Source organism: Phasianus colchicus, chromosome 28, assembly GCF_987193195.1.
Source record: "Phasianus colchicus chromosome 28, bPhaCol1.hap1.1, whole genome shotgun sequence".
Lineage (NCBI taxonomy): Eukaryota > Metazoa > Chordata > Aves > Galliformes > Phasianidae > Phasianus > Phasianus colchicus.
This window is the reverse complement of record NC_143463.1, coordinates 3,203,283-3,230,663: the sequence shown is the minus strand read 5'-3', so window position 1 is coordinate 3,230,663 and position 27,381 is coordinate 3,203,283. Positions and strand designations below refer to the sequence as shown.

Here is a 27,381-nt window from a genome sequence, read left to right as displayed (position 1 = left end):
CACCCACACAGCTGTTCCCTTAAAGTACTTTATTAAATAGTTTCCAAAAAAGAGAAAAAAACAAAACAAAACAAAACAGAAGCAGAAAGACTCCAAACTATCTCATCCCCTTAACTAGTTAAAAGCTACAAACAGCCCAGGCCTGTGCCCTAGCAGTGTGGGAAGGGCAGAAGAAGGGTCCCACAAGGGATAGTCCTAAGCCAGGCAGAACAGCCTTGCCCCAGGGAAGGGGCAGCTGTACCCACCCTGCAGCCCTTCCCATTCGGACAGCTTAATGGCTGTAGAAAGCCACACCAAATCTTACATGCTTCCTACCAAAGCAACCTCTCACCAGCTTCACAGCCTCCACAAAAAGAGTTGATCATGTCCAAACAAGGGGCAGTCAACTCCAGCTTCCCCATAACTCCTCAACCCAGCCAGAGGCACAAGCTCCCTGGTTTCTGTGCATTTGCAAATGCCCCCAACACGACTTTCCCATTCCCACCCACCCCCACTCAGTGACTTTATAAAATAGGGTTTGTTTCTGTTTTTCACATTCTTCTTCCCTACAAAGACAGCAGTGGGGCTTCCTTTACAACAGCAGAACAGTCTCCCTGTGAGGTAGAGTTAATTTCAGGGCTGACAGATCCTAAATTCAAACCAGTTCATCCTAGTTGAGGTAAAATTCAGTAGTTTACAGCACTTTTTGCAGTGCCAGAGGGCCATCAAGATTCCTCGTTGCCAGAATCATCTTCATCACCATAGCAGCTGTCTGCTTCCTCTTCCATCTCGTCATCCTCATAATAGTCATCATAAAAGAGGTCTGAGCCCTCATCTGGGGCTGGAGTCTTGGTCTTCACGCAGTATTCTGCCAGTGTGGTGGGGACCTTCACACCATCCCGCTCAGCATCCACCTTTGTTCCCAGGACTTGTTTTCTGGAGGGGAAGAAGCAGGTGAGGTGAGGACAGGGGTTTTGCACAGCACAGCTTGGGGATGCAGCTGACAGCACTCTTTCCCTCTTGTGCACCAGCTCATGCTCACCACACAGGACTGGGAGCATCTCATGCTCTGAGGGCCCCCTCTTGCCATGCCAAGGCTGGCCAGTCCCAAACCACAGACCTGGCAGCAATGCAGTGCTGCATAACCACACCCTCAGCTTTAGGGCTGAAAAGATCCAGGGCTCACATCAGCAACAAAGCTGGGCACGTAACACAGCCAAACTGCTCCTTGAGAGCCACGCTCAGAGCCAGAATCCTTCTACCCAACCAGCCTGAAGATAAGACTGAACAGGCTGTGCCCTCAGGATCTCACTATCCCACGTACTACACAACCACAGCTCAGTAAGCCCTCTCCAGACTACGGGAGTGCTGCTGGGTCTCAGCCCAGCTCCCCACACACCTGATGATGTCTGTGTACTCCCTATCCTTCCCTTTGCTCTCTTTCCACTTGCGGTACATCACAGAGGCATCCACATTGGCTGGAGAAAAAGTGTTGGGTTCATTCAGCAGTGAGATCACGCTCAGAAGAATGGTCCTGGCAGCCAAGAGACGGAGGCAAATAAGAGCCAAGGCAGGTCAGCAGCTGCCTGCAACCCAACGGATGCCAGCAGCCTCCCACGGGTCCCCACTCACTCACTCTCCCCAGCCCTGCCCGTACCTCACATTCTGTGTGGGGTTCCACCTCTCGGATGGCAGCTCCCCACTCTGTGGATCATCCACTGGTGGGTGCAGGATGGAGATGCAGACATCACCTGTCTGAAAGTATACAGAAAAATAGCATCTGTAGGGGCTGCTGCTCCAAAAGCAGCTCACCCTCTGTCCCAGCACCCTGGCTGCTCTTCCCTTTGGCTTAAGCCATGTGAGGAAGCCCCAGTCTGTGCTTCTGTTACTTTGGATGGGATATTGAAAGGGGCTGTCCCTACCACACGCTGTCTGCACTCTCAGGCATTGGATTAGCACCCTGAGACTGCTGGTATGATACAGATGGGGCTGCCAAGCCACCAGCTGACACTGAAAACGTGGCGCAGCTCTCCTGGTGCTCCTCGATGGCTTCAGACAGCAGCTGCACTGCTGTGGGGTCAAGCAAGCCACCGCTCTGCATCAATCCTTGGCTCAAGCTGCATAAGCATGGAGCCCTCAAGCCTGACTAACCTGGAATCAGTTCCAGGATAGGGGACAGGCTGTCCTAAAAGTTTCAGTCAGATGCGTTTCCAATACCAGACACTAAATTCTAGAGGTGCAGAGTTTCCAGTGCTGTGCTTGTGACAAGGGCTCCATAGACACATCTTTCCCTGTCTATACAAGCAGCTCTCACACTGTCCCACCTACCTCATAGATGTTGGGGTGCCACATTTTGGTCAAGAACCTGAACGCAGGGGGAGAATAGGGGTAGTCGATGGGAAATCGGAGACGGGCCTGCAAGGAAATGATACAAAATCATCACTATCAGTTTCTGAAAAGGAAGGGAAAGAAGCCACATAACTCCTACCACCACCAGGGTAAAAAAGCCTCTGTCAACCCCCCTGCACTGCAGATACAGTCTCTGCGCTGGCTGGCGGCCACTAGGAGGTGAATTACTTTCCTTGTGCCACTAGTGGGTGACCAGGGCCCAGCCACCCCACTTCTCAGGCATGGCCTAACCCCAAAGGCCCACGTGTTTGCAGTCAGCAAGCCTCCTTTCTTTCCATCACATCAAGGAGGAGAAGCAGGCTGACAAGTGAGAGCAGAGGCACGAGCAGTCAGCAAACTGCTGCAGAGTCCAGAGGCTGCTGGCACGACAATCACATTGATTCTGCTAAGAGTGGAATGCTGATGCTTGGCTACAGCAGGAAGAAAACAGTGCTGAGAAGAGGGGAGGCAGCCACCAAGGTGGGCAGGCTCATCTTAAAGGCAAAGCAAAGCCTGAAACGAGTTTGCAGACTGGAGGGGACAGAAAAGCTGCCGAGCACTGGTCACATGTTCCAAGCAGAAATAGCAACCAAGCTGCTTGGCAAACAAACAGGCAACATGGGCAACTCCCCGGATGTTTTTCTTACCTAAACCCTGGAGAAACAAATTCCACCCTCTGCTAGCATTCCCCATCCTCCCTACTTTTGCAACCGGTGCCCTGATGTGCAGGTCTGTCTGTTCCACCTGGCTCAGCCACGGTGGGCAACAACACAGCTTCCAGGTGATCAACAACAGTGATGCAAGGGCTGGATGTTTGCAGGGGGGTAAATGGGACTTGAGGCAACGCATCCAAACAAAACCAGCACTATGAACCCCAAGCTGTTCTTCTGTTCCTGCCACAAGGGCACAGCTACAACTGAGCAACGAGGAAGAAGAGTGTTTACCCTTCAGAGCTTAACAGGGAAGAGGCATCGGGTGTTTGGCGCCCTGAGTAACACAGTGAACCTCTAAAAATAGCTCATCAACAGTGAAAAAAGAGACCAAGTCTAAACCAGCCATGCTGCATAGATAAGGCACTAAAAATAAGTGTGGATGAACATCACGCAGCGGCCCACGTCCATTGCCAGCAGGGACAACAGAACACCAAGCAGGCTCTCTTGCAGGCAGTGGCCTGCATGAATGAATTGATCAAGGCAGGCCAAGAGAACAGACTCACTGCTGGCCTTTGAGCAAGTCTACACTGTGCAGAGGAGCACGGTGGCATCTTCATCCTCCCTGGAATGGGCTAACAGCCACATTTGGGTTCTGGGCATTTCCAGGCTCTGAAAGCAAACTTCCTGAATGAGGGTTAGTCACTGTTACAAGAAAAATCAACAGTCAGAAATAATAACAACAAAAACAACTTGAAATTCAGCTTTAAGACACAGGAACTCGGAATATTAGTTGTAAATGAAAATTTGGGAGTTAGATACATTAAGCAACAGTGCCACTGAAGTGGCTCTGCTCAGCAAAAATTCAGTGTTAACTGGGGATCATCGCTCTCACCCTCTCTAGAAAAAGACCTACAAACCCAGTGCAGGCCCTGTTCAGAGCAGTCGTTGCAAAAGACACTTTGGCTGTTTCTGGAATTACAGCCTTATGAATACACAGCACTGCCAAACTGCACTGCCAGCTATCAGCCACTAAAGGATCAGCATAGAGGGACATCTGGTCGCATCCCAGCAACCCAGCCCCACATCTGTCCATCTGCTGCCACTCTCCATGGCACTTCACAGAGGAGGCTGGGTCTTCTGCCACAAGCTGACCTCAGTGCAGGTCATGGGAGCCTCGTTAAGCCCATTTCTTCCAGCCCTTCATCTGCCTGCTCTGCTCTATGCAACGCAGAAGGGTGGAAAGAAGCAGAGAGAATGGAAGCTGGGGTTAACAACATTTTGTGTGCACACAGAGCTCCACGTGGCCCACGGCAGCACAAACAACACCAGGGCCTGTGCTGCACTGGGGCCAAACAGCTGAACTTGGCAGAATAATCCCCTTTGTTGTTCGAGGACAAGAACAAAACCATCCACAGGCAAAGCACTCCCAAAGGGGGCTCTGGATGAAGCTGTGCTTTGCTATATGTGAACGTGCAGATGCTGTCACTGCCCTCTCTCACATAGGTCTCCTCTATCACCACTTAACAGAGCTGAGCCTGGGAACAGTCCAGCACAAAACAGGAGCACGAGCTGCTGAAATGTAAGAGTCCAGAGCCTCAGGTAAAGGCTACAGGGAAATGTGTCAGTGAAGAGAGGAAACCTCACTCTGGAGCATCAGACTTGATGACCCTCATGGTGACTCACCTGGGCACACCCCCACCCTGCCAGCAGAGCAAGAAACAAATCAGCCTGAGCAGAGGAGGCAGGAAGAGGAAGAAAACAGCTACACAGGTTGCACAACAACTGGGAAGAACGTGTACACACATTCCTTTTACAGGAACTGCGCACAGACATGCCAGGCACTCAAAACCCCAAAAGAAACACAATATTTGCCCTACGCCAAAGCTGCCTGAGTCATGCATCCCACACAGCACAGAGTCCTTTGTCCCTTCCCTCCTGGCTCGTTGGTGATGCCTGGGAGAGGGAACACACAATCCCAAGTTCTCCCACATCCACAGGCAGAGGTCAAGGTGGGAAGAGGGGAGCAGCTTCTGGGAGTGCCAAAAGCTCCTTTCCACAACAAGAATTCCCGTGCAGTCTGGCAGCAAACACCAGCACTTCAGCTCCCTTCTCCCCTGCTGGCAGCTCCTCCTGCCAGGCCCCCAAAAGCAGCCCAACTCCATAAGTATCCAAAGGCCCCAGCAACAAGCCTGGCCAGTTCCCTGGCCCCCAACACCCCTCACGCTCCCTGGCATCTGCCCTGAGCCACCCCCAACTGCTCCCTCACACCACAACCCACACCTGGGCCCTCCCCGCTCCCCTCAGGTCTCTCCCCTCGACTCTCCCACACCTGCATCCCTCCCACAGAACACATTTCCTTTACCCTCTCCTAACCCCCACCTCCTCAGCTCAAACCCAGACACCGAGCATTCCGTGCCAACACAGCTTCTTCCCCACGGGACGCCGGTTCACCCGACGCTGCAGGCTGCCCTGTGCCTCCCAACCGCTCACCTTGAAATACCCGCCCTCGTAGTAGGTGTTAGGGGGGCCGAAGATGGCCACCTCCCAGTTGTACAGGTCCCCCTCGTCCACCAAATTGACCCGAAACCCTTCCACGGGCTCCTCCTGCAGCCCTTTGAGCTCCAGTAGCAGCGCCTTCTGTGAGCTGGGCACGACAGACCGCGCCATCCCGACGAGCCGGGTAGGCCGCAATTGAAGCCGGGGACTTGCGTAGGTTCAACAGCGGCCGCAGGAAAGCGCGAGGGGGGCGAAGGGAAGGAGGACACAGCGGCAGCTCCGCGCGCCGGTCCGAGCGCAGCCGCGCAATGCATCGCGGGAGCTGTAGTTCGTACAGCGGAGGCCTACACAGGCACCGCCCCCTTGCAACGCCAACCTATCAAAACGTTGTATCAGGGGAGGGGGCGGAGCCTGCTAGATGCCCCGCCCCCACAACGCCGTCCGCCTATGGGAGAGCGGGGCTGGGGGCCATTTCCCGGCAGCCTCCGCGCTGAGGGACCACGTGACGGCAGCGTTGGGTTAACGTGCCAGGTGCGCCTTTAACAAACCGCCTCAGTTCTGAACGCTGCTGCCGTTGACGCCAAGCAGTAAAGAAACTGGAAACTAAAAATAAGAAAAAGCTTTAATATTTGACTGTAAATCAACCATTGCACAGCATAATTAAAAGAGATAAATTCAAATAAATACTCGTATGGCTCAACACACCTCAAAAGCAAAGCGACCTCTAAAGGAATTAAGTTTGTTTTTGTCTTTTGGTGCTATAAGTCCCACAACAGCAGCACTCCACAGTTTTCCTTGGGAAAATGACCATTCAAGTATGAACCTTCATCTCCAGCATCTGGATTGCAGAACTGGAGGCGGTTTAGTAAACAGAACAAGAAAAGAGAACAGCTGCTTGCCAACAGCTTTCCAGCACCAGCAAGCAGCTCCTCCCAGCCACTTATCTTCTCTGCATTTAAAACATTTTGTCTATCAAGTAATACTTTATTTCATGCTTCACATCAACCCTGTGTTTGCCTCCGACCCCTCACAATAGGCTGCAAGGTAGATACGCATCATCTCATACTTCAGAGGTAGGGATGAAAACAACCCAAATGTAAAGGCAAAGCTCCCCACTGAAGCTGCACAAACACAGCATCGTCAGGGCTAGAATGGCACCACAGGATAGCTGGAGATCCTGACCCAGAGTTAATTCTGTGTTGTTTTTAATTATTAAAACTGCCTTACAGTTTACAGTTCCCACTTATTGCCTAAAAAAAAAGGCTTACTGATGCCAGCTGGAAATAGAGGAGCTACATTCAGGAGAGGCACACCAGGACATGGGAACATCAAGCTCTAGAGGTGAGTGGGCATTGGTACTGCTCAGAGCAAGAAATGGAGCATGGAAATCAGCAGTCTCTCAACAAGCAGACTCAGGGCTCACCTGAGTTGCTCACCCAAGCCTCGCTGCCCAGCCAGTTTCAGGGAGTAGAGCCTTCTCCTCAACACAAAGTGCTGTTTGAACCACGTAGGGAATCCAGCAAATGTTGTTCCCACCTGGACATTACTCAACAGGTTTCACTTTTGCAACAAATAAGGCCGTAGCTTTCTTCAGGAATTCCTCTCTGCTCATAGTGGTGCTGAGCTTCCTCTCATGCAGCGCCCGGTCCATGGCCAAGGCCAAGCAGTCTGGCCCCAACCTGGAGCCTGCCTCCAGATAACGGACAGGCACGGAGAGACCGCTGGCTCCCAGTGCCTCCTCCAACGTACGCAGGACAGCTTGGCAGACACTCTTGTCTGCCACACCGGTACCGTTATCCAGGACATCATACAGCATCCGTGCCTTGGTCACAAACTCCAGCAGCACAAAGCAGGTGAGGACGCCGTAACGGAAGACATCAAAAGGCACAGCCTCGTGGTCCCGGCACTGCACCCTTTGCAGCAATGCAGCAGCCACCTCCTGGGGTGCGTCCCCATGCTGACAGATGCGCCGCAGCAGCTCGCTGTACAGCCGCCCATCCACGCCCAGCCTCCGCCGCCGCCCGCCGGCCCCCAGCACCTCATAGGCCGTGCTGATGTTGTTGTTGAACGCCGTCCTGCCGCAACACGGGATAAAACACCACCTCAACACCGCAGCCGCTTTACGGCACCCCTCCCCCCTTCCGGGACTACAACTCCCAGCGTGCCCCGCGCGCCCGGCAGGACACGAGTAAGGCGCCGCTGCCGCGGGGCACGCCGGGAGCCGTAGTCCGCCGCCCGCTCCCCTTCGACTGTGGTCCGCACCTGTGGGAGTGGTGAGCCAAGCGCACGTACCACAGCGCCCGGGACAGGCGCTGCATCGGCGCCGAGAGCTCTGCGGCCGCCTCGCCCGCTGCGCCGGAGCTGCCCAGCACCAACCGCTCGAAGTAATCGGCCAAAAAGGAGACGGGCTCCTCGGGCCGCGCCTCCAGCACCTTCAGCAGCGCCTCCCGCACCATGGCGGTGACGTCAGCTTGCAGCAGGAATTCCTCCTCGTCTCCCAGCCCGCTGCCCGCCGCCGCGGTCGGAGTGGCCGCCGCCCGCCGCTTCTCGTACGTCGCCATCTTCGCTGCAGGCGGCGAAGGCGGGTCCCAGCCATCTTGGTGCGCCGCCATTCCGCTGAAGCGGGAAGCGCCTGTGCCGCCATCTTGAATACTGGCAGCCAATCCGTGGGCGAGGAGGCCGTGGGGTCCACCCCCATTATTTCCCGGCGCATCCAATCAGCGAGCGGAAAGCGGTTGCCATGGTGCCGAGAGCCGCCATTGGGCGAGGCCGTAGGCCGCCATCTTGAGTATGGGCAAGGAGCCGCGGCTCGGGGAGCTGCAGTGAATGCGGGGCTCCTTAGCGGCTGCGGGCACCCCGGGCAACGCGCCCCGCAGCACTGCGAGGGGACCAGAGCCGTGTGGGGACCGAGTCAGAGCACAAACATAAAAATAAAGCACTTTTATTGAAAGTCATGCTGCTGTTACGCGCACCCACCCAGCACCACGCATCCCATCACCTACAGCCTGAGGGCTGCACCGAGTGTCTGCTGTGCTGCGGGATTCACTGGGGGCTGCAGGTCCAGGCCAGCACAGCCCCATCCATGCCAGCCCTGCCCATCCCTCACAGCCTCGTTCACTGGTCAGGCAGCAGCAGCCTCAGCCATGGGTCAGACCGCCCTTTGCCAGCCCTGCTCACACACGCACGGAACTCTCAGTGCCCTCCTGATGTGAAGGAATGCAGCAGCAGCTCGGCCAGCTCCATGCTTGCAGCCCCTGGGCTGGAGCTGCTCCTTTTGGGGTCTGGCAGGGAGCAGCCCGCACCCTGCTGGCTCTGCTGGTCCTATGCTGAAGCTGGGCTGCCTGGCTTATAGGTGCTCAGCTTCTTGCATGGCCAAGGGCAGAAAGGAGGATGGCAGGAGCTGATGGGAAGGAATCCGCTCTTAGGACAGATCGTAATGTGATTTAAATCGTTTCCATAGGCGACGAGATACGATACCAGTCACTATCAGTCCCAGGAGTGAGAACGTTGTGCCCATGGCTATGGGAGGGATGGAGCTGGATATATCTGCAAAGACACAAGAAGGACATGAGTTTGCAGGCCCACCTCCCACACCTGCAGCTCCCCAGCTTTGATCATATCGGACAATGGTAGGGTTGGAAGAGCCCTCACAGCCCCTCTGCCATAGGCTAGGTGCCCCCCACCAGCTCATGGTGCCCAGGGCTCCATCCATGGCCTTGGGCACCTTCAGGTTCTCACCACCTCTTGCTAGAACATATCTCACCTAAAATTCCTTTCTTCTGGTTTAAAGCCATTCCCCCTTGTCCTAACACTACCTCCCCCTGTATAAAGTCACTCTCTTGTTTATCAGCTCCCCTAATGCACCAGAGAGCTGCAGTGAGCGTAACACCCAGCATGGCTGCAGCAGAGCCCAAGGGATGCATGCATGCATGCAGGGGGGACAAGATGGGGGTTGCAGACCCCCCCCCCCCACTCACCATCAGAAACCACCAGCTGCATGCTGACTGCCTGTGCATGGCGACCCAGCAGGATGCACTGATAGTGGCCTTGGTGATGGGGCTCAACCCGGTCCAACCATAGCGTGGAACCACTGCCCACTGCCACCTCCCGATACTGGGACAGAGCCACAGGGGTGTGCAGCCAACGGACGGAGGCATTTTGGGTACACTGTGCCTGGCACTCAATGCGCAGAGCTCTGCCTCGTGTCCCATTGGGAGGCAGCGACCAGATCTGCAAGCTGCAGGTGGGTGTTGTTACGTGGGAGCCTGGGCTGCTGCCATGCACAGTTGTCCCACCCTGTGTGACTGCAGGGCTCACAGTGTCCGTGCTGGGGGCTGCAGTGCTGTCCAGATGCAGCGATGCTGTGCCCACTGCAGGGTCCTGATGATGTTCTGGTAGGGTGGGTTTGGATGCAGCAGCCCACTCTGTGGGGGTCTCAGGTCTCTGTGACACAGCATTCAGGGCTGTGCTGGGCTCGTGTGGTTCTGGGGATGGAACTGTGGTGGCTGCAGGCTCAGTGATGCTGTGGGTCACCATTGTGGTTGCTGTGGTGTGGGGGCTCTCTGTGGATGTGGTTATGGCTGTTGACTGCTCCGTAACAGCTGTGAAAACAGAGGATCATAAGTGGCTTCAGAGGCAGATGGTGCCACTGTGGCATGTTGTCCCCAGGGGGTGATAGCCACCTTTGCCCATCCTGCACAAGCAAAGCATCCCCAGAGCAGGGAGCAGCACCAATCAGCATGGCAGCAGGGACAGGAGGTTCACAGCACAGCACAAGAAGGGAAAGCTGTTACCCTTCCTGTTTTAAGCAATGCCAGACAGTGGAGGAGGGCTCCAGCAGTGGGAGCATTGTAAGAACCCAGCTCTCCAGCTCAATCCCTGGTACTCACCCCTACTGCTCACAGGAATGGATGCTACACGGGTGAAGGTCTTTGACCCAATTCTCAACGTCAGCTCACACCTGAACACAACCCCTTCTGTCACGTCCTCCCCTGACAACTGCACTGTGGTCACAACATCAAATAGTCCCTCATCGGTCTCTGTTTCTTCAAATTGATCTATCAGCAATTTGTCCTCCCGGTACCAGGTGAGCTGCAGCCCTATGATGGGATACACGTGCAAGGCTGAGCAGTGCAGGGTGGATGGCTGCCCCGGTATCAGTGCTTGGTCCACATTGAGCTGCAGCATCTCTGGGAGAGCTACAAGAGAAACAGCCGTGGGAAGGTGTGAATCTCCAGGGAATTGAAGGACTTAGCAGGGGGAACCCCCAAGAGAAGGGGTGGGGATGCTGCTTACAGTAGACCTTCAGGATGGCAGTGTTCTGGTAGCTGTTGTCACCGCAGGTGCCCTGGCAGATCTTGATCCCCTCTGTGGCCACTTTAACGCTGCTGATCTTCAGGATGCTGTGGGTGAGGAAGGTGTCGATGCTGCCCAGGTTGGTGTCCAACCCCTTCCACTGCACGGTGCCGTCTGGGCAGGGCAGTGAGCAGTTCAGCTGCACCTCATCCCCGTACTGCACCACTGGTTCCTTTGGCACCACCACCAGTTTGTTGGTCGGCCGCCCTGCGGGAAGGAGAAGGGACTGAGGGGGTCAGAAGAGGGGACAAACACCAAGGAACAAAGCAAACGGGATTTTGGTTTAGTCACACTCAGGCACCACCCAGCTCTTTTCTCACCACCACGAGGGGCACAGCTTCGAGCCAACGTTTCCCTGGCAAAATCCAGCCAAGGTCTGCCAAATAGCAGGCATTACCTCCTGATTGTACTCCTTACCACCAAGACTTTTCAGCTATTTTGTTGGAAATGACCCCAAACACTTTTTTCCCTGCAGTTTTCACTGTTCACCAGTGCTGCTGCTCACCTGGCAGCAGGGTAGTGCACTGGAGCAGGGACATATAGCATCACTCACACGCCAGCCACGGGCTCCATCACAATGGGCACAGAGCTGAGAAGCAAGGAGAAGGAGCACTAAAAGCAGCACACAGAGCAAAAGCACTGGGATCTCAGCACAGCCAAACTCACACAGCCTGGGTGAGGGATCAGGCACTCACCACTACAGCCCCACAGCAAGCTGATGAAGAGGAGAGGAGCCAATTCCATCACCCACGGAGCTGGCTGCAGGGCAAAGCAGCAGCAAATGGTGGTTTTCCTTCCTTCCCTCTTGCTTGGAGTGTGTGCTGCTGATTGGGGTTTTCCTCTTCTGGTTGCCAGCCCCGTTCTCAGCCCTTTTTAACACCCTGTAAGATCCACCCCTTGTGAGCAACATCCGGGGGCCCCACAGCCTTCCCATCAGTGGGGGTATTTCCAGAAAGGGTTTCACATTTGACTTTGTGTTCAGTGCCCACCCAGTTACACGACCCTTTGCTTATGGGATCCCCTGACCCTGCAGGGCTCCCATTGCCTCTCACCCCCCCTGACAGCCCCATTCAGGCCAGGACTTGGTTCCATCCCAGCTCCCTCTGCACTTCACCTGGCATTGGTGAGCAAGGCTGTCTGGATATCACATCATCCAGAAAGCAAGAATATCCTTAAATGACAGGGATTTGAATCCTTCTGTCAAGAGATTGAGAGCAATAGGAGGTTAAGCTGCCTCCTCTGCCAGGCTCCTCTTTATCTCCTACCAGGGATACTTTCTTGGGCATCTCCCCACCAAATACACATCACACAGCACTCTGCCCTCTCTCCAAGGCAAACTGTCTCTTTCTGTGCTGAGCACAAAGGCTGGAACCATCAGCTAAAGAGAGCATTTTTAGGGATAAAAGCAGGTATCCTGATAGGGCTGTCTACCCCACAGCATGCATGGCCACAGAGCCACTCCTCATGTCTGGCATCACAACTTTATCCTCACACCCAGCTCTATGAAAATAGCTGGGCCCATTCTGGCTTATCATAGCCCATCATTGTACTCGGGTTGAGGAAGGAGCCAAAGGGTTGAGGGAAGGGATGTGTGATTCCCCACATCTCCCATTAGGAGCTGCTTCCCATACGGGAACACTCCTGAGAAGCAGCTCCGGGTATGGGATGTGCTGCTCCGTTTGGGAACTGTCAGACAGGGCAGGGGAAGAGTTCTGTAAACAACTGCCACCCGAATGTGCACATTCAGCTGAAATCAGGGTGATTAGTGGCTGCAGGGTTTTGTTCTGTCCATCCTGTGTTAACAGAGCTGCTTCCCGGAGTTTCCAGCAGTTACTGCAGTCTGTCCATGAGGTCCTGACCCAGCCCTGCTGCGGAAATGCCCAGGTCTCCTCCATAGGATAAGGCTCTGCATGGGCCAAGCTCTTCCCAGCAGTGAGCTCAGGGTCTCCTCCTCGCTCCCACCCTCGCAGCTCAAACCTCAAAGCACCTCCATGCCCAAAATCCATCTCCCCTCAGCTACCTGTGGCAGCTCTCAGACCTTCATCCCCGAGCATCCCATCACCCCACAGCTTGTGCAGTTTTTCCCTTTAGTGGATTTTATCCTTATACACTGGAAGAGCACACAGGTGATGCTTCTATTCCAGTACTTGATCCAGTGGTCAGCAGCCCTGCCTGCAGCAGGGGTTTGGAACTTCAACTTCGAGGTCCCTTCCAACCCAAGCCATTCTATGACTGTGAAAGACCACGCTTAGGGGAGCTGGCAAAGCCCAAAGTCCTTCTGAAGTTTACTGTTAAGCAGATTGAGAGTCTAAATTGTCTTTAAACTCTTTCAGAAATGGAAAAAACAAAACATTCTACCAAAAAAAAAAACAAAATCTACAAACACATTGCTGGAGTTCAAGGTTGGACTCGCAACGTACATGATTTCCTTCTCCCTCCAGCATACTGATGCTGATAAAAGCTGAGGGTCTTTTTTCCCCCTTTAGGTAACAGTGGAAAAAAAATAACACAATAAGCTCAAAAGTCCAGAGGAAATAAATATGAAAAGCAACATCGTTTATAATAGAGGGCTCGTATTTCCAGCTCATTACAGAGTATTGGCCATCCATCAAAGGATCTGATTTGGATTTGTTTATACTACTTGTGATTACATTGTTCACATTAGTATGATCCTGAAAACCCCACTGAAATGGGTAAGATAAGATCTAAATGAAGCCTGCCTGGAAATGGGGGCAGCAGGTTGGGATGCTGACAGCTGCATTCTACAGCCCCCATGGGGATGCTGGTGCACAGGGATGGTTGCTGTGCATGGAGCTGAACTGCAGACAGCCATCCCAGCTTGCACAAACCCCAAATTATACCTGGTACCATAAGTGTTACCCTGGACATACAGCCTGGAGGTCTCTTTCTTGTTGGATGAGTAAGGCAAGCAGCAGAGGTTCAGCTCAGCGTGTTTTATCTTCAGGCATCAAAGCAGTGAGAGCTGTGAAGCTGTTCTAATGCTCCCATGAAAAGATCCACATAGATGTTCCAGAATCAGGTTGAACGTGAATTGGTTTCGTGTACTTTTCATTCTAGAACACAAGTTTGGAAGAAATTGGTGAAAATCAACAACCAGATGGATTTGTGCCCATGGAGATCAGTACAGAACCTCACATGTGGACTCCAGCCCCAAGCAGTCACCATCCAGAAATACACACAGACTCCAAAAGCCCCGAATCCAACTTGGAACAGATCAGAAGAAAGAGCTTCAACGCAACAGGAATGCAGCAGTTTAATAAATAATCCATCAGAGGAGAGATTAGCCAGTGCTGAACACAAACTTGAACTGAAATAAATACATTTCAATGTTAACTTAACAAAAGAGATACAGAAATGCACACCATAGTAAACTTAGAGCCGTTCTCCAATGAACGTAGGCTTGCTGTGTGCCCACACTTGAAAGATGTTAGCAGCAATTCAAGTGCAAATGGAAGAATAAAAACGAAGTTCAAAGTGATTCCTTTGCAAAGGTAACAGCAAAAGGGCAAGCGGTGGTTTTAATGCATTCAGTTTCTCTAATGCAACAAGATCAGCTTTATAAACTCACTCGAACTGCTGCTGTTAACATTGGAGCTGCAGAGGAAGGGCAGCTGAGCTCTTTTTTTTTTTTGCTGTACGTTTGGGGCATTGCTGTTAACCAACCTGAAGTGTAACTGACTGCAGAACGGTGACTGGCCAGGCTCAGACATCACATAGCAAATTAATGGGATTGACAGAAAAGGCTCTTTTACAAAAAGTTGCATTTCCATAGAAAATAACAAAACTTGGCAACGCTAACTCAATGCTTTCTACAGGTTTTTCAGCCTCCACCACCGACCGCTGCAGAATTACCAGCCCTTCAGAATTAGGCACATTCTTCATTCAGGTCCAGTAATCTCAGCTCCTCCACTGCTGGGCTCGAGGCAGTGTCTCTCACATAAAGGCAGAATGGTGGATCACATCCCTATGCCTAACAGGGAGAGAGGGGTTACAGCAGGGTCAAGAAACCCCCCCACCCAACTGAGGGAACTCCAGAAACGTGAGAACAAATCCCTATCTGCTTCCAATGCCCATAACAACAAGCAGCATCTGCAGGGAAGGCAAGCAGGCTTGCTGCCCTCCAGGGAACATCTGCACCCTCAGCACTGTGGGACTGGGAGCACCTCACACCCATCATCCCCATTTTGCCACCTCTGCCTGCATTGCAGACCCTGGCAGGTTGGGAAGAGACCTTGGTGGAATAAATTATCATTAATAGGAAAGGACTTTGAAAAATATATCTATATATCTATATATTTTATATAATATAAATTATGCTCGTCTTGGTTTTATAACGTTCTGTTCTATTTTAACCTGTGAAGCTTTGAGTGTGAATGAGGTAACTATTCAGTGTTTAATTTCAATTCATTTGCATGTGAGGGACGTAACTACTTGAGTTCATTTTAATACAGTGCAAACAAACAAAGCACCAGATTTACCTGGTGAAGCTCCAGTCGAATAAAAGCTCTTTCTGTAAGCAATACAGAGTTGGAATTGCTGCCTAGAAGTTAAAGTGAGGGGATTTTCTTCAGGAAAGGTGTGTGCTGTGCATCCACAGTGCAACCTATCCCAAAAAGGTCTGGAAACATGGGGCAGAGAGAAAACTGGAGCCTCCACATGTTGCTGATACCTTCTCCAGTCCCACAGTTAAAGCTGCATAAGCAAAACCTCAGTGTCTGAGACAGCTGCTCTCTGCACAGGCAATCAGCTGCTCTTACAGTTCTTATTACAGGATTTAAGTACCAGCCAAAATGATTGGTAAACAGAAGATGAATTACTTCACTTAAATGCCCACCTCCACTAACTAACTGGTCCAGAAAGTTGGTCAACCTACACGATGCTCTTCATTCAAGGCAAGCAGTGATTCTATACTGTTAGGCTCCTAAGGGATGCACATGAAGATGCAGAACTCCATCTGTTCAATCACCACGAACCAGCTCTCCCACTGACAAGCTCACAGAAGAGGTCAAAAGCTATGAAGCCTCATATCCCCTTCACAACCCTCAAGCAGGCACCCCGAGTGAAGCAAACTCCCATAGGAATGCCTGCTGTGCTCCAGGGCATTGAGATCTTCAGGGCTGTCTGGCTGATATAAATACAGAGACAAACAGCATTTTGGTCACTGCTGCACAGGATCAGCACCAAATACAATTACCCATCTGCAAAGAACCAAGACATGAAGTGACAGTGATCCCTTTTGGTCTTTCTCCCTTAAATTACTGTCTTGAACCTACAGAGAAGTGATCTCCACGACAGCTGTATGGATACCCCATGCTGAGATGGGACTATTTTTTGGCCACTGTATCCACAGTCCCCTTAGCAACACATTCCTCAAGTGCCCCCAGTTTGCTCTTTGCTTCCCCAGTGCCATTATTTCTGCTCTGACTCATACAATTGTTTCCTGCTCACTTCACTATCTCTATGCATCTATAAACAACCAAGCGTTCCCCATATCTACCTCAGCTTCTTTCACAGCACTCAGAGTTTCTGTTTCTTCTTCTAAGCAGAGCTGAACCCTGCAGAAGAGGTTGCAGTTTTTCATTCTTCAGCAAAACGAAAGCCTTCAGAGAGGGGCTCAGAAATGCTACGTGGAATACAGACTTGCAGATTCAAAGCAATTGCAACCCTCATCAGGCTCCTTTGGACTGAGAAAAACAAATCACGCTCATTATCTGGTTTTAATATCAAGATGGGAAGAGTCTGTGGAAAAATCAACATGCTTCATAAAAGTGCTCAACAGCTATTTCTCTGACCTCACTCTCAGGAAGCCACGCTTTGACAAAGTGCTTAGCAGAGTTCACTTCTTTCTCCTGCTTCTTAAGAAGCTATTTTCTAATCAACCTTTCCACTTCCAGAAAAAAAATCCCCCTCCTCCCCCCCAAATTCTTTTACCTACTTCCTATGGAGGTAGTGACAGACAGAAGTGTTACATCAGCGTAACAACAACAAAAAAAGCCAACACAAAAGCAACAGAAACCTCCATGAAAAACACCAACGTTGACCACCTAAGCATTTGTAATTCATATAATTGCCTTCCATCTGCCCGTTCTCTCTTCTGAGCTCAGGACAGCATCAATTTCTTGTCTAAGTAAGCATCACCTGGGCCAAAATGGACAAATTCATCAGATCCTCAAGGTGGTGACTATGCTATCTGTTCTTCATCCATGCACACTTTTTCCTTGCTGTATTATTACAGTATGGGCTGCATAGTGCAGCCTCTCGGCCTCCCCCAGGCTGAGGTCAGCCAACTCAGCTGCAATGGGATCAGCATCGAGTACCAATTATGTAAGGGGATGGGGGAATGTAACAGATGCCTTGTTTTATTCTGGCTGGCACACGAATTAGTTCACATTAGAACACAGACAATGCTAGCTCCTTAATTTTTCACTGACGAGTTGAGTATTTGGCAGGTCACACCATGAAGTTCAGTGTTCACAACAAGGGCAGGTTTGCTTTAAAGAAATATCCCTTCATGCAGAGCAGTTCTGTATCTCCCCTTTCCATCAGCACCAGACCATACAATTCAATTTTTGCACCAGCTGAGTATATTTGGCTTGAAGGGAAACCACTTCCCTTCTCGTGAGCTGCTCGTGGTACAGTCTTTCATCTCGCTCCTTCTTGCCTCCCACCCTCTCTCCCCAAACCCCAACTAAGTCCATCTTTGATCTGGAGTTGAGACACAAGCCAGGTCCTTCTCTCCCAACCTCATACACTGCTGTCCTCAAGCAGGGGCTCCTTGCCATCCGAAGCTCCAGCCTGTGGGCTGTGGGTGTGGGTCTGGGCTCCATTACTGTGTTTTTTGTGGCTGCCTGATCTCAGAGTAAGGTTGTGTTCTGGAATGAACAAGGCCACCAGGAGCGACAGCAAGACAGAGCAAGCTCCAAACAGGAAAGGAGGCCCTGGGATAATGCTGCTCTGTAGGAAAAAAACAAAGGAATGATTAATGCTGAAGGCAATATCAGAAGAAGCACTGCAAAAACTGAATGATAAAACTGAACAGATTACCTCATCCGTTGGGTTGGCCATGTTGGTTTTGGAGGCCTTACCCAAAGTTTCCACCTCAGCCATTTCATTCAATTCCACATGGAAAAGATAGAAGACAAAGCCATAGAGAGCTGGCCCCAGGCCATTACACAGACCCCGAATTCCAGTGATCATCCCCTGCACTACACCTGGGGACAGAAAATATTTGTGACCTGAGTGCTGCTAGGATGAATTTGCCCATGAAACAAGTAAGCAATTGAACTTACCCTGCTGGTCAGGGTCTGCGTTCCTAGACACCATGGCACTGATGGCTGGGAAGGTGATGCTAGACATGGCAGCCACAGCCCCTGCTGCCCACATCATCCTTGGAGAGAAAGGGGCAGCAGTCAGGAAGGAAGCTCCCAAGGAGCTGCTATAAACCAGCACTGCATGTGGAGCAGCATCTCCCTCTGCTGGGGACAGAGACCTGTCACAGAGCCACGGAGGGAGAAACGAAAGATGGGCAAACTCTTACCAAGGCTGTGATCCGAAGCCATACCAGGCAAGCTGCAGGATCTGGAAGCCTAGTCCCAGCAGGATGGTGTTTTTATTTCCGATTGAACGCATGAGAATTCCCAAGACTACTGTCTGAAAGTAAAAGAAAAACAAAGTAAGAGCAGAGAGACAACAACACACTGAAGAATAGGAATCAGAGGGAACTCTTGCTGCCATGAGATTGCTCTGCCACGCACAGGCACTCCTCCATTCTGATCACATTCTCATAGAAACCAGCATGTCCCTTTTTATAGCAATCAGAGCATAATCTATGATGTTTTACAGAGCAACACAGGGCCACTCCACAGTTTGTTATTACTTGACAACAGCTACACCCAGAAGAAAAGACAAGAGATCACAGGTAGCTGTAAGTGGTACTGATGGTATCTGAGTAGCCACAGGGATTCTGACAAGTCATTAATCCAAATGATCAGAAGTTTAGCACTTGCCCATAACCTGACTCTTAGATCATAGGCAGAAATCAGTTCTCACCTGAGCCAGTATAGAGAGAATTCCAACAACACCAATAAATGCTGCCACAGTTTCTGAGGAAAAACCAATGACCTGTGAAAACACCAAGAAGGGATTCTTCAGGCAAGAGATGTGCACCATACAACCAAAACCACTCCAACAGTGTCACTAACATTTACTGACACTGCTTATCAGCTCCTTAAACATTAATCAACTGTACATTCCTCTACCTTACTGGAATAAAACACAAAGTGATCAAGAGGCTCCCACATCTATTTTTTTTTTGTTATTATTATTTTTTTTTAGGAAAGCTGGAACATGTCACTATTTCTTATGGTTTCAGCTTCATTAAGCCATTGGCCAACATTAGGTTCCTATGGACATGCAGCTTAGAGAACATTTCTAGGCTGGGTTTGTGCATTCAGAGCCTTCCTTGCTCACAGTACACTGACCTGTCGCAGGTACAGGAAAAAACTGGAGTACTGGCCAGCTTCAGGAAGATAGGAGAGAAAGACAGTGATACAGATGAGCAGCACGGTAGAATCCTGACCCACTTTCCTCAAAGACTGTAGAAAAGAGGAGGGGAAAAAAAAAAGTTAAAACCTATTGCATACTGTCCAGGGTAAACAAAAGTGTTTAAGTTACCATCTCACATGCAAAAAGGGAATGCTTGGATAAGACCACACTTGTTTACTCAGAACAGCCCTCTGTAAATGCCTTCTGTTCATAAACAGCAAATACCTAGCATTCCAGATGAAGATGTGAACACTGTCACAGACAAGACACAAAATTATATCTATTTACACCTTAGAATGAGGAATTTTTGCTTTTTAGTTTCTTACATTTATGGCCAACTGCTTTTAAGCCCAATTTTTGTTCCCTCAGACTGCCAACATAGTTCTCCAAGCAAGCAGAGGAGGTGAAACTGCAAAGCTCACCACCATCAGCAAGTCCCTAAGAAGCCAGGGACACGCAAGACTTCTCCTGAAACAATTCTACTACTAAGTAAAGTAATTCATATTGCAGCAGCAAGTAGAAACCATGGTGCACTTGGAAAGCTATGATCTTACTGCTTATTGTGATGGGATGATTCACAGAAGTGAAATACCACAAGTGAGGACTACAATGTGATACTCCTGGATCCACAATAACTTTCTGGTTCAGGTATTGGATAGACTGACCAATGGTGATATCACCCAGAGAGAACTTGATAAGCTCTAAAGGTGGAACATAACGAGGTTCAATAAAGAAAAGTGTAAGGTTTTGCACTTGGGTTGGGGTAATCCCAGGTATGTAAAGTGGGAGAAGAACTCCCTGAGAGTAGCCCTTCCAACCCAAGCCATTCTATGATTTTCTGATATTTAATACATCTAGCACATTTCCTCCAAGAGATGCTCTTGCTTTAAGACTTTACATATGCAGCCACGTCAGGCAAGAGAGAAGTTACTTTTATATACATGCAATCTGCTATCAGTTAAACACTGTATCTTTGCCAGCATTCACCTTGATCTTTTGTGGAATGCATCTTTCTTTTGAGAGAAAACAGCAGAAATACAGCACCCACGAATATCACCAGAGTGCAGAAAAACAGCAGCAAGATTACTTACAGCAAATGGGTCTGCTTGTTCCCAAGAGATTGGAGCTCCCCAGGAGACAGGGCGCATCTCTTCTGGCAGAGATTCTGGCACAGCCAGCAGGATGAAACCAATATCCAGCAAAGCAACACCTGAAGCTAGCACAACTACTAGTGTATCACCATAGGCTTGGGAAAGGTATGCACCAATTGCTGGGCTTGTGACCAAACTAGCAGCAAACGTAGCTGACACCTAGAAGCATAAAAGATGAATAACGCAGCTTCTTCTGACCAGAGCTTATTTTCTCCTCCACAGTAACTGAAGGGTATTAATTTTGCCATCTTGGAAGGAGGCAATCCAAGGGGATTCTTGTACACAAGCATATGGCATGTTTGCTTGGTGCCATCCAGGCTGAGTTCTAGCAAAAGGCAATTAAAGCTATCCTAACAGCTCATGTTGGTTATGGTGCTTCCAATAACTCCATAGGAAGGGCACAACCACAGGCTACTTGTATGCACACCAGCATCATGGTCTGACCTCTTTAACTGTGCAAAGAAGTTGACAGACCAGGCTGATTTAAAAGCCAAGCAACAATACAGCTGGAGTTCAGATAACATAGAGATAAGCTTGCTCTCTCAGTGCTCAAAGAAAAGCAAGAACACGGAGACTAACATTAGCAAAGCTTGTATCATCTTGTCACAGATATTGCCCTCAAGCTTGATGTCTGTAAGCCTCCCACCTAATTTTACACCTGTCCTAACAGTCAGACCCCAAGTATTTCCTTCAATAGATGAACCTGTTATTAAGCTCCTTACCAGGCCATATGCTGTGCTGCGTTCATGCTCTTGTGTGATATCAGCAACGTAGGCAAAAATCACAGAAAAGGTGACAGCAAAGACTCCAGACATGGAAATGACAGCAAAATACCACCTGAAACAGATGTTACCAAAGGTAGAGTTAGAGACCAGCTACATAGCAGAAATTGAGTTACAACCCCCAACATATTCTTCCTCCAGTTTATCTTATTTCACTGCATCATGAAGCACTCAGCAACACTGAGCTGCAGGCTTGTAGCCTATGAAGTTTTATGACTTATTTTCCCTTCATGTTATGGCTTATGTTTTACCAGGTGAAGCAATAAAGCTTTTCTTCCTGAAACTGAACCCTCTGGAAGAACTGGACAAATAAATCAGTCTCTAGGCTGAGGAAAGGCCACATGCCCAGGCTCCTTCTTTACTGGACAGACACTTCCACCTCATCTCCAAATGCAATACCAGCAAATCCTTCACTGTTGAGCTTCACACTCGCTCTTCTTCTCAGAACCACTCAGTTTGAACAAGAACAAACTCACCACGGACTGATCTTCATAAGGGGAATTGGTGCACATGTGAAGAAGACAGTGAGGAGGAGGAAGGATTTCCTGCCCCAGACATCAGAGAGAGCACCAATCAATGGGGCACTTAGAAAAGAAAGCAGACCCTAAGAAAAGACAGAAAAGATGACAGAGTTTGACTGAGGGGTTTCTCTCTAATTATCAACAGCAAGAGATTTTGGAGACAACATCTGAAGATAAAGAACCCATTCCTATTTCCTACAAGCAGGCAACGTTCCCAAAACGTAACAGTTCATTAAGTTGCTCACATTTTCAGTGAGGAAAACAAAATCCTTGAGCAGCTAGATGCTGCTAAATAATCCAACCACTTCCCATTCCCTGCAGCTGCTCAGCCTGCAGCTGTGGTCTTCCCAGGCACCCCTGTGCAGCAGGGAGCTGCCATGCCACTACCTAAAAAGATACTGGCACAGCTCTGTCATATTAACATCTGCTATAGACCTAGGGAAAGCTTTCTCTTTTAGATGGAGACGAGTCAGACCTGATGAGAAACCAAAACCATTAAGCACAAATAAAATGGTTCAGTGCCTTTCAGTGTCTTCCAAAGCAGAGATAAGCAGGGAATAGTCTTTAAGCATACCATGGAGAGCCCGACACACAGCGAAGGGAACCCCTCTGATGCTATTTCTTGAGATCTTTTTTGCCAGAACCGTGGCCTAGCAACACATCTTGTCTCACTTCTGAGTCAGAACACCTGGCTATTGCTTTTTCACTGTTTTTGCCTCAAATTCTGCTCTGGGGACTCTGGTCTAGTCACCGAGCCCATTTACCACACCACAGCACACTCTTTATTTTCTCTGATGAGAACCCACTAAGGCCAGTCCAATTTCAGTTTTCCCTTACTGATAAGTTCAGATGTCATTGATTTCTTTTCTCCTCAATTTGGTTCTGTGGCTGATATCATAAAGATTTAGAATGCTTTCAGCTGAAACACATTTGTTACAGCTCCAAACAGATGCTAACAAGCAGCACATTGTTAATTCTTCTCAGTAAGGTCTACTACACAAACTACCCAATTTTATGTCCTATCAATCCTTCATTTTCCATTAGGTTTGCTAGCGAGCACCCCAACATTAAATATGGACATCAAATACTGGCTGATCAGCAAATGTCATGGTTTGCCACTTCTTGCTTTGAACTCAGACTAAATGAAAGTGAGGTACTGGTTAGATTTCATTACATGCACCCAGGAGAGCAGAAGGAAGAGCCCTTACCTTGACTCCGTGAATCAGACCATTCATCAAGAAGGTATGCTGAGGAAAAGTCTGGTGTAACACCTACAGGAGGAGAAATAAAAATAAAGAATGCTAGCAACTTGTACAGGGTTTCCATTCCTGCAGGCAACCGGTGGCTACAGCTGCCTCTAAAAACACAATACAGGGAAAACGGGAAGGAAATAAACATCTCAAAGCAAACCTTCAGCTACAAGAGGATGATCACTCACCGTCAGCATTGGAGTGGTCAGTAAACCCCAGGCAAAGAACTCCAGGAAAATCACCACCACTGCGTGGTACACACTGGGCTCTCCAATCCCCTGTCGCTGCAAAACAAAGCTTCTAATTAAAAAGATATGCACATCCTGGTCTGGGATAAATACATTTGGTTGGGAGCTAAAATGTCAGCTCTGACTGAAGCTCTCCCCCCATCCAGGGTGACTCCTTCTGGATCTACCAATCCTTACCTGTCCTATAAAGCCCATTGGTTTCTTTCTTTTCTTCCCTTTCAAAGAGCATCTTTGATACCATCAAGCCTTCCCTAAAGACAACTGAACATATCACCCTTCCAACCCTCACCTTAAAGAGCTTTGACATGGACCCTCACTGCCTATTTTGACAGCAGTAGATGCAACAGCTCAGAAGAGGCTCCAGAATTTTGGAAAGGTGAGTTTAGCCCTCAGTGCTGAATTTGTTCATTGTGATGGAAAAGGCAAATCCTTTACATCAGCTTAAAAAGAAGCCTTGAAGAGTTTGCTTATCTTACTTTCATTAAAGATCTCTCTCAGCACTTCTAAGGCAGCATTTGTTCAGCTGCCTGCCCAGAAGGTTATCTCCTGTCACACAGGACACACTTACAAAGTCATGAGCCCACAAGTAACACAAATCACGAGGAACAAGGGGAAAACCTCAGTTGAATTACATCAGAGAACTGCACAGACCAAACATTCAGTAGCACAACACACTCCATTCCACAAGAGCTCATTTCTCATGTTAGCAACAGAATGATTTCAACTCAACAAAAAGTCTCCTTAAAAGAAGAAATCAAGTCACCAGCACAGAGCCAAGAGGCACCAACCCTGCCCTAGGGAAACTCAAAGCAGTCAGTGTTATTGCACGCAAGTGAGACGGTTGTTTGTAGCAGAGGAAGAAGGCCCAGGGTGGCACAAACCCACCTCGTTCCACTCACCTAACAGTCTCTCTGCAGAAGACAGCAGCCCTCTCTTGCTTTCATCTCCTCTCTCTGTGTTCTCTCAACCATTTCTATCACAACTGAAACAAAACTAACAGCCCATCTCATCACGCAGCAGATGCAGAAATCCACCCATCAATCACCTCATTGCATTACACTCACGGAATCACAGAATGACCTGGGTTGAAAAGGACCACAATGCTCATCCAGTTCCAACCCCCTGCTATGTGCAGGGTTGCCAACCATCAGACCAGGCTGCCCAGAGCCACATCCAGCCTGGCCTTGAATGCCTCCAGGAACGGGGCATCCACAACCTCCTTGGGCAACCTGTTCCACTCCTTAAGCAATAGAGAAGAACTCATCTTTGGAGTCACCCCACAAGGCCACTCCTCTTGGATGTGCAGCTACAAAATACAAAGAGATCACCGGGAGCCTGCTGGATAAACTGATGACCAGGAGCACAAGAAGGGCTCACTGCCACCTTATGCCTCTTATGGGACAGGTGTGCCTCTCTCTGAGCTGCCATTTACCAGGCATACTGCTTGGAACTTCCATTCCAAGTACAGAGCAGCGATGCCTGGAGCTCCTCACACAACCCTCCAAACAAACACACGTTTCACCCAGACCCTAAGGCAAATTTGCCATATGATGACACCACAAACAGAATCACAGAACCGTAAGGGTTGGAAGGGACCTCCAGAGTTCAACCTCCCTGCCAAAGCAAGCTCCCTACACCAGGAAACACCCCCAAGTTCCCATGCACACCCATGGGAACAGAACCCCCATAGGATCAGAGCAGCAGCTGCATCCATAGGAGGATCAGGAAGGCAAAGACACCCCATCCCACCCGAAACCCGGTCTGTGGGACCAGCAGCTGCCAGTACAGCGGCCTGGAGATGCTTGACATCCAGCAGGGTCACAGAATCACAGAATGGCCAGGGTTGGAAGGGACCTCAAGGATCATGAATCTCCAACCCCCTGCCACATGCAGGGCCACCAACCTTCCCACCTAATGCTAGACCAGGCTGCCCAGAGCCCCATCCAACCTGGCCTTGAACACCTCCAGGGATGGACGGGGCATCCACAACCTCTCTGGGCGGCTGTTCCAGTACCTCACCACTCTCTCTGTAAAGAATTGCCCCCTGACGTCCAACCTAAATCTCCCTTCCCTCAACTTAAAACCCATTTCCCCTCGTCCTGCAGTTATCTACCCTTTCAAAGCGTTGGCTCCCCTCCTGTTTGTAGGCTCCCTTTAGGTACTGAAGGCTGCAATGATTCACCCCACAGCCTTCTTTTCTCCAGGCTGAACAAGCCCAGCTCCCTCAGCCTGTTTTTGCAGGGAAGCTGCTCCAGCCCTCTGCTCATCTCTGTGGCCCTCCTCTGGACCCTCTCCCACAGCTCCCTGTCTTTCATATACTGGGGGCTCCACACTTGGACGCAGTACTCCAGATGGAGCCTCACAAAAGCAGAGCAGAAGGGAACAATCACCTCCCAGTCCCTGCTGGCCACCCCTCTGCTGATGGAGCCCAGGATCCCATTTGCCTTCTCCCCGACACCCCCTCCAGAGCCACTCACGCCGGCCCCGTCCCGTATGACGATCTTCTTGGCCAGCAGGACGCTGCGGTTGAGCCGCTTCTTTTTCTTCTTCTCGCCGGTCATTGCGCCGTCAGGCCGCTGCCGTTCTCCTGCCTCCTCGGCTGCCCCATCCTCACAGCGGTGGGTCGCGCCGAGCCCGGCTCGGACCCTCGCCCAACGGGTGGGGTCAGAGCGCGGAACCCGGAGTGGGGAGGTGGGAAAAGGCGGAGGATGGAGCGGGGGAAGGCGGGCGGCCCGGCCCGGCCATGAGGCCCCTCCCGCCCCGCGGCCGCGCCCCCGTCGCCCGGACGATGGCGTTGACGGTCACTTCCGGCGCCCCGCTGTCGCGCGCTGAATCCTCGCGTCCCATTGGCTGTTCCGCTCGCCGCCTGTCGTCTCATTGGTTGGTAGGGGTCGAGGGGGCGGTGCTTCGCTTGAAGGTTCGTGAGGGGCGGTGCTGTGACGTCAGACAGCTGCCGGGGGGGCGGCGCAAGGCACGATGGGAAGCTCTGGGTCGCCGCAGCGTGCAATTAACCCGCGCTAATTAACGTTGGGCCTGGCGCTGCGCCCTTAATGGGCTGGTGTGATGTAGGAGACGCTTGATGCCTTAACAACTCGAGGACTGAGTGGGGGTTCAGTGCTTCCTGCAAGTTCCTGGGCTGTTCCAAATCAGAACGGCGGCGTGGTTGGGTTGGAAGGACCTGCAGCCCCTCTGTGGGCTGAGTTTCCCCTTCACCTCCAGCTCTGGGTGCCCAGTGCTCAGCTGTGGGTTTGGGCACCTCCAGGGATGGGGCCTCACTGCCTCAGGGTGAAGGATTTCTCCCTCGCATCCAAGCTAAAGCTCTCATCTTTTAGCTGGAAGCCAGTCCCTCTCGTTGTATTGCTATCAGCCAATCATTCTGCTGTGTGCAAACATCCCCTGGGCTTCCAGGACCATCACACGGGTCCATTCTGGCTTGGGGTTCTGTGGTTTTGCGTCCCAGGAGCAGCCCTGTGCCCTGCCTTGGTTTGTTCAGGGGGTTGGAGAAAGGAATTCGAGCTCTGCTGCAGCCCCTATGAAAGATGAGCACTGTTCCCAGCCCCTCCATCCTCACATTAAAGTTACCAGATGGGCTGAAACCAAAGGGTTTGCCCTGGGGAGGCAGAGGGCAGCCCTGTCCAACCAGAGGATGCTGCAGTTGGTTTCATCTGAGTGCTCAGCCCTGCCCCAGTGCTGCTGCAGCCCCGCACACCCGCAGCCCTGACCAGCTCTCCTATTTCACCACGCTTGCTTTAATGTGTCCTGATGTGTCAGCACTTGGGGGGATTCACGTTTCAGGGAGGGCTCCTCTCTTCTGGCACGGCTTCAAAGCAAAATGTCTTTTTGAAATGTCTTCCTCTGCTTCTTTTGGTAGAGCCAAAGGGAGAACTTGCATCCTTTCTCAGGGGAAGCAGGGGAATAGCAGCCAGGTGTCTTCCCAGCATGGTCCCAGCCCCCTCACCCCAAACCCACCACTAAATGGGGACATTGTGACAG

General features: G+C 50.7%; 4 protein-coding genes across 4 annotated transcripts; all 4 read right to left on the bottom strand.

Moving 5' to 3' along the window:
- CDC34 (cell division cycle 34, ubiquitin conjugating enzyme) lies at positions 1–5,839 on the bottom strand. Its single transcript, XM_031604235.2, has 5 exons — positions 5,511–5,839; positions 2,308–2,394; positions 1,637–1,734; positions 1,379–1,513; positions 1–915 (listed from the first exon to the last, which is right to left on the bottom strand). Exons 1-5 carry the CDS (start codon positions 5,685–5,687, stop codon positions 705–707), a joined length of 708 nt encoding a protein of 235 aa, XP_031460095.1. The 5' UTR covers positions 5,688–5,839; the 3' UTR covers positions 1–704.
- Positions 5,840–6,035: 196 nt separating this feature from the next.
- TPGS1 (tubulin polyglutamylase complex subunit 1) lies at positions 6,036–8,175 on the bottom strand. The gene is made up of 2 exons (XM_031604238.2): positions 7,779–8,175; positions 6,036–7,591 (listed from the first exon to the last, which is right to left on the bottom strand). The coding sequence occupies exons 1-2, from the start codon at positions 8,126–8,128 to the stop codon at positions 7,060–7,062; spliced, it is 882 nt and encodes a 293-aa protein (XP_031460098.1). The 5' UTR covers positions 8,129–8,175; the 3' UTR covers positions 6,036–7,059.
- A 268-nt stretch (positions 8,176–8,443) lies between these two features.
- MADCAM1 (mucosal vascular addressin cell adhesion molecule 1) lies at positions 8,444–13,173 on the bottom strand. The gene is made up of 5 exons (XM_031604237.2): positions 11,567–13,173; positions 10,812–11,078; positions 10,406–10,714; positions 9,494–10,117; positions 8,444–9,062 (listed from the first exon to the last, which is right to left on the bottom strand). Exons 1-5 carry the CDS (start codon positions 11,613–11,615, stop codon positions 8,938–8,940), a joined length of 1,374 nt encoding a protein of 457 aa, XP_031460097.1. The 5' UTR covers positions 11,616–13,173; the 3' UTR covers positions 8,444–8,937.
- A 943-nt stretch (positions 13,174–14,116) lies between these two features.
- On the bottom strand, positions 14,117–26,185 carry LOC116235827 (solute carrier family 71 member 1-like). Its single transcript, XM_031604236.2, has 12 exons — positions 25,866–26,185; positions 23,329–23,424; positions 23,099–23,161; positions 21,846–21,973; positions 21,310–21,424; positions 20,528–20,746; positions 19,373–19,486; positions 18,942–19,013; positions 18,430–18,542; positions 18,182–18,279; positions 17,937–18,103; positions 14,117–17,846 (listed from the first exon to the last, which is right to left on the bottom strand). Exons 1-12 carry the CDS (start codon positions 25,947–25,949, stop codon positions 17,637–17,639), a joined length of 1,479 nt encoding a protein of 492 aa, XP_031460096.1. The 5' UTR covers positions 25,950–26,185; the 3' UTR covers positions 14,117–17,636.
- Between the last annotated feature and the right edge of the window lie 1,196 nt (positions 26,186–27,381).

Bases quoted from the DNA above. Each gene is read 5' to 3' on its own strand.
- TPGS1 (XM_031604238.2), bottom strand. From the start codon at position 8,128: ATGGCGGCGCACCAAGATGGCTGGGACCCGCCTTCGCCGCCTGCAGCG. The intron at 7,592-7,778 runs GTGCGGACCACA...GTGTTGCGGCAG, and splicing joins TTGGCTCACCACTCCCACAG to GACGGCGTTCAACAACAACA.
- LOC116235827 (XM_031604236.2), bottom strand. From the start codon at position 25,949: ATGACCGGCGAGAAGAAGAAAAAGAAGCGGCTCAACCGCAGCGTCCTG. The intron at 19,487-20,527 runs GTAAGTAATCTT...TCTTTTCTACAG, and splicing joins AACAAGCAGACCCATTTGCT to TCTTTGAGGAAAGTGGGTCA. The intron at 18,280-18,429 runs GTAAGAGTTTGC...TTTCTCTCCAAG, and splicing joins GGCTTCGGATCACAGCCTTG to GATGATGTGGGCAGCAGGGG.
- CDC34 (XM_031604235.2), bottom strand. From the start codon at position 5,687: ATGGCGCGGTCTGTCGTGCCCAGCTCACAGAAGGCGCTGCTACTGGAG. The intron at 1,514-1,636 runs GTACGGGCAGGG...CTTGGCTGCCAG, and splicing joins AACCCCACACAGAATGTGAG to GACCATTCTTCTGAGCGTGA. The intron at 916-1,378 runs GTGTGTGGGGAG...CTTCCCCTCCAG, and splicing joins GAGTACACAGACATCATCAG to AAAACAAGTCCTGGGAACAA.
- MADCAM1 (XM_031604237.2), bottom strand. From the start codon at position 11,615: ATGGAATTGGCTCCTCTCCTCTTCATCAGCTTGCTGTGGGGCTGTAGT. The intron at 11,079-11,566 runs GTGAGTGCCTGA...TCCTTCCCGCAG, and splicing joins CTTGCTGTGGGGCTGTAGTG to GGCGGCCGACCAACAAACTG. The intron at 10,118-10,405 runs GTGAGTACCAGG...CTGTTTTCACAG, and splicing joins CATTCCTGTGAGCAGTAGGG to CTGTTACGGAGCAGTCAACA.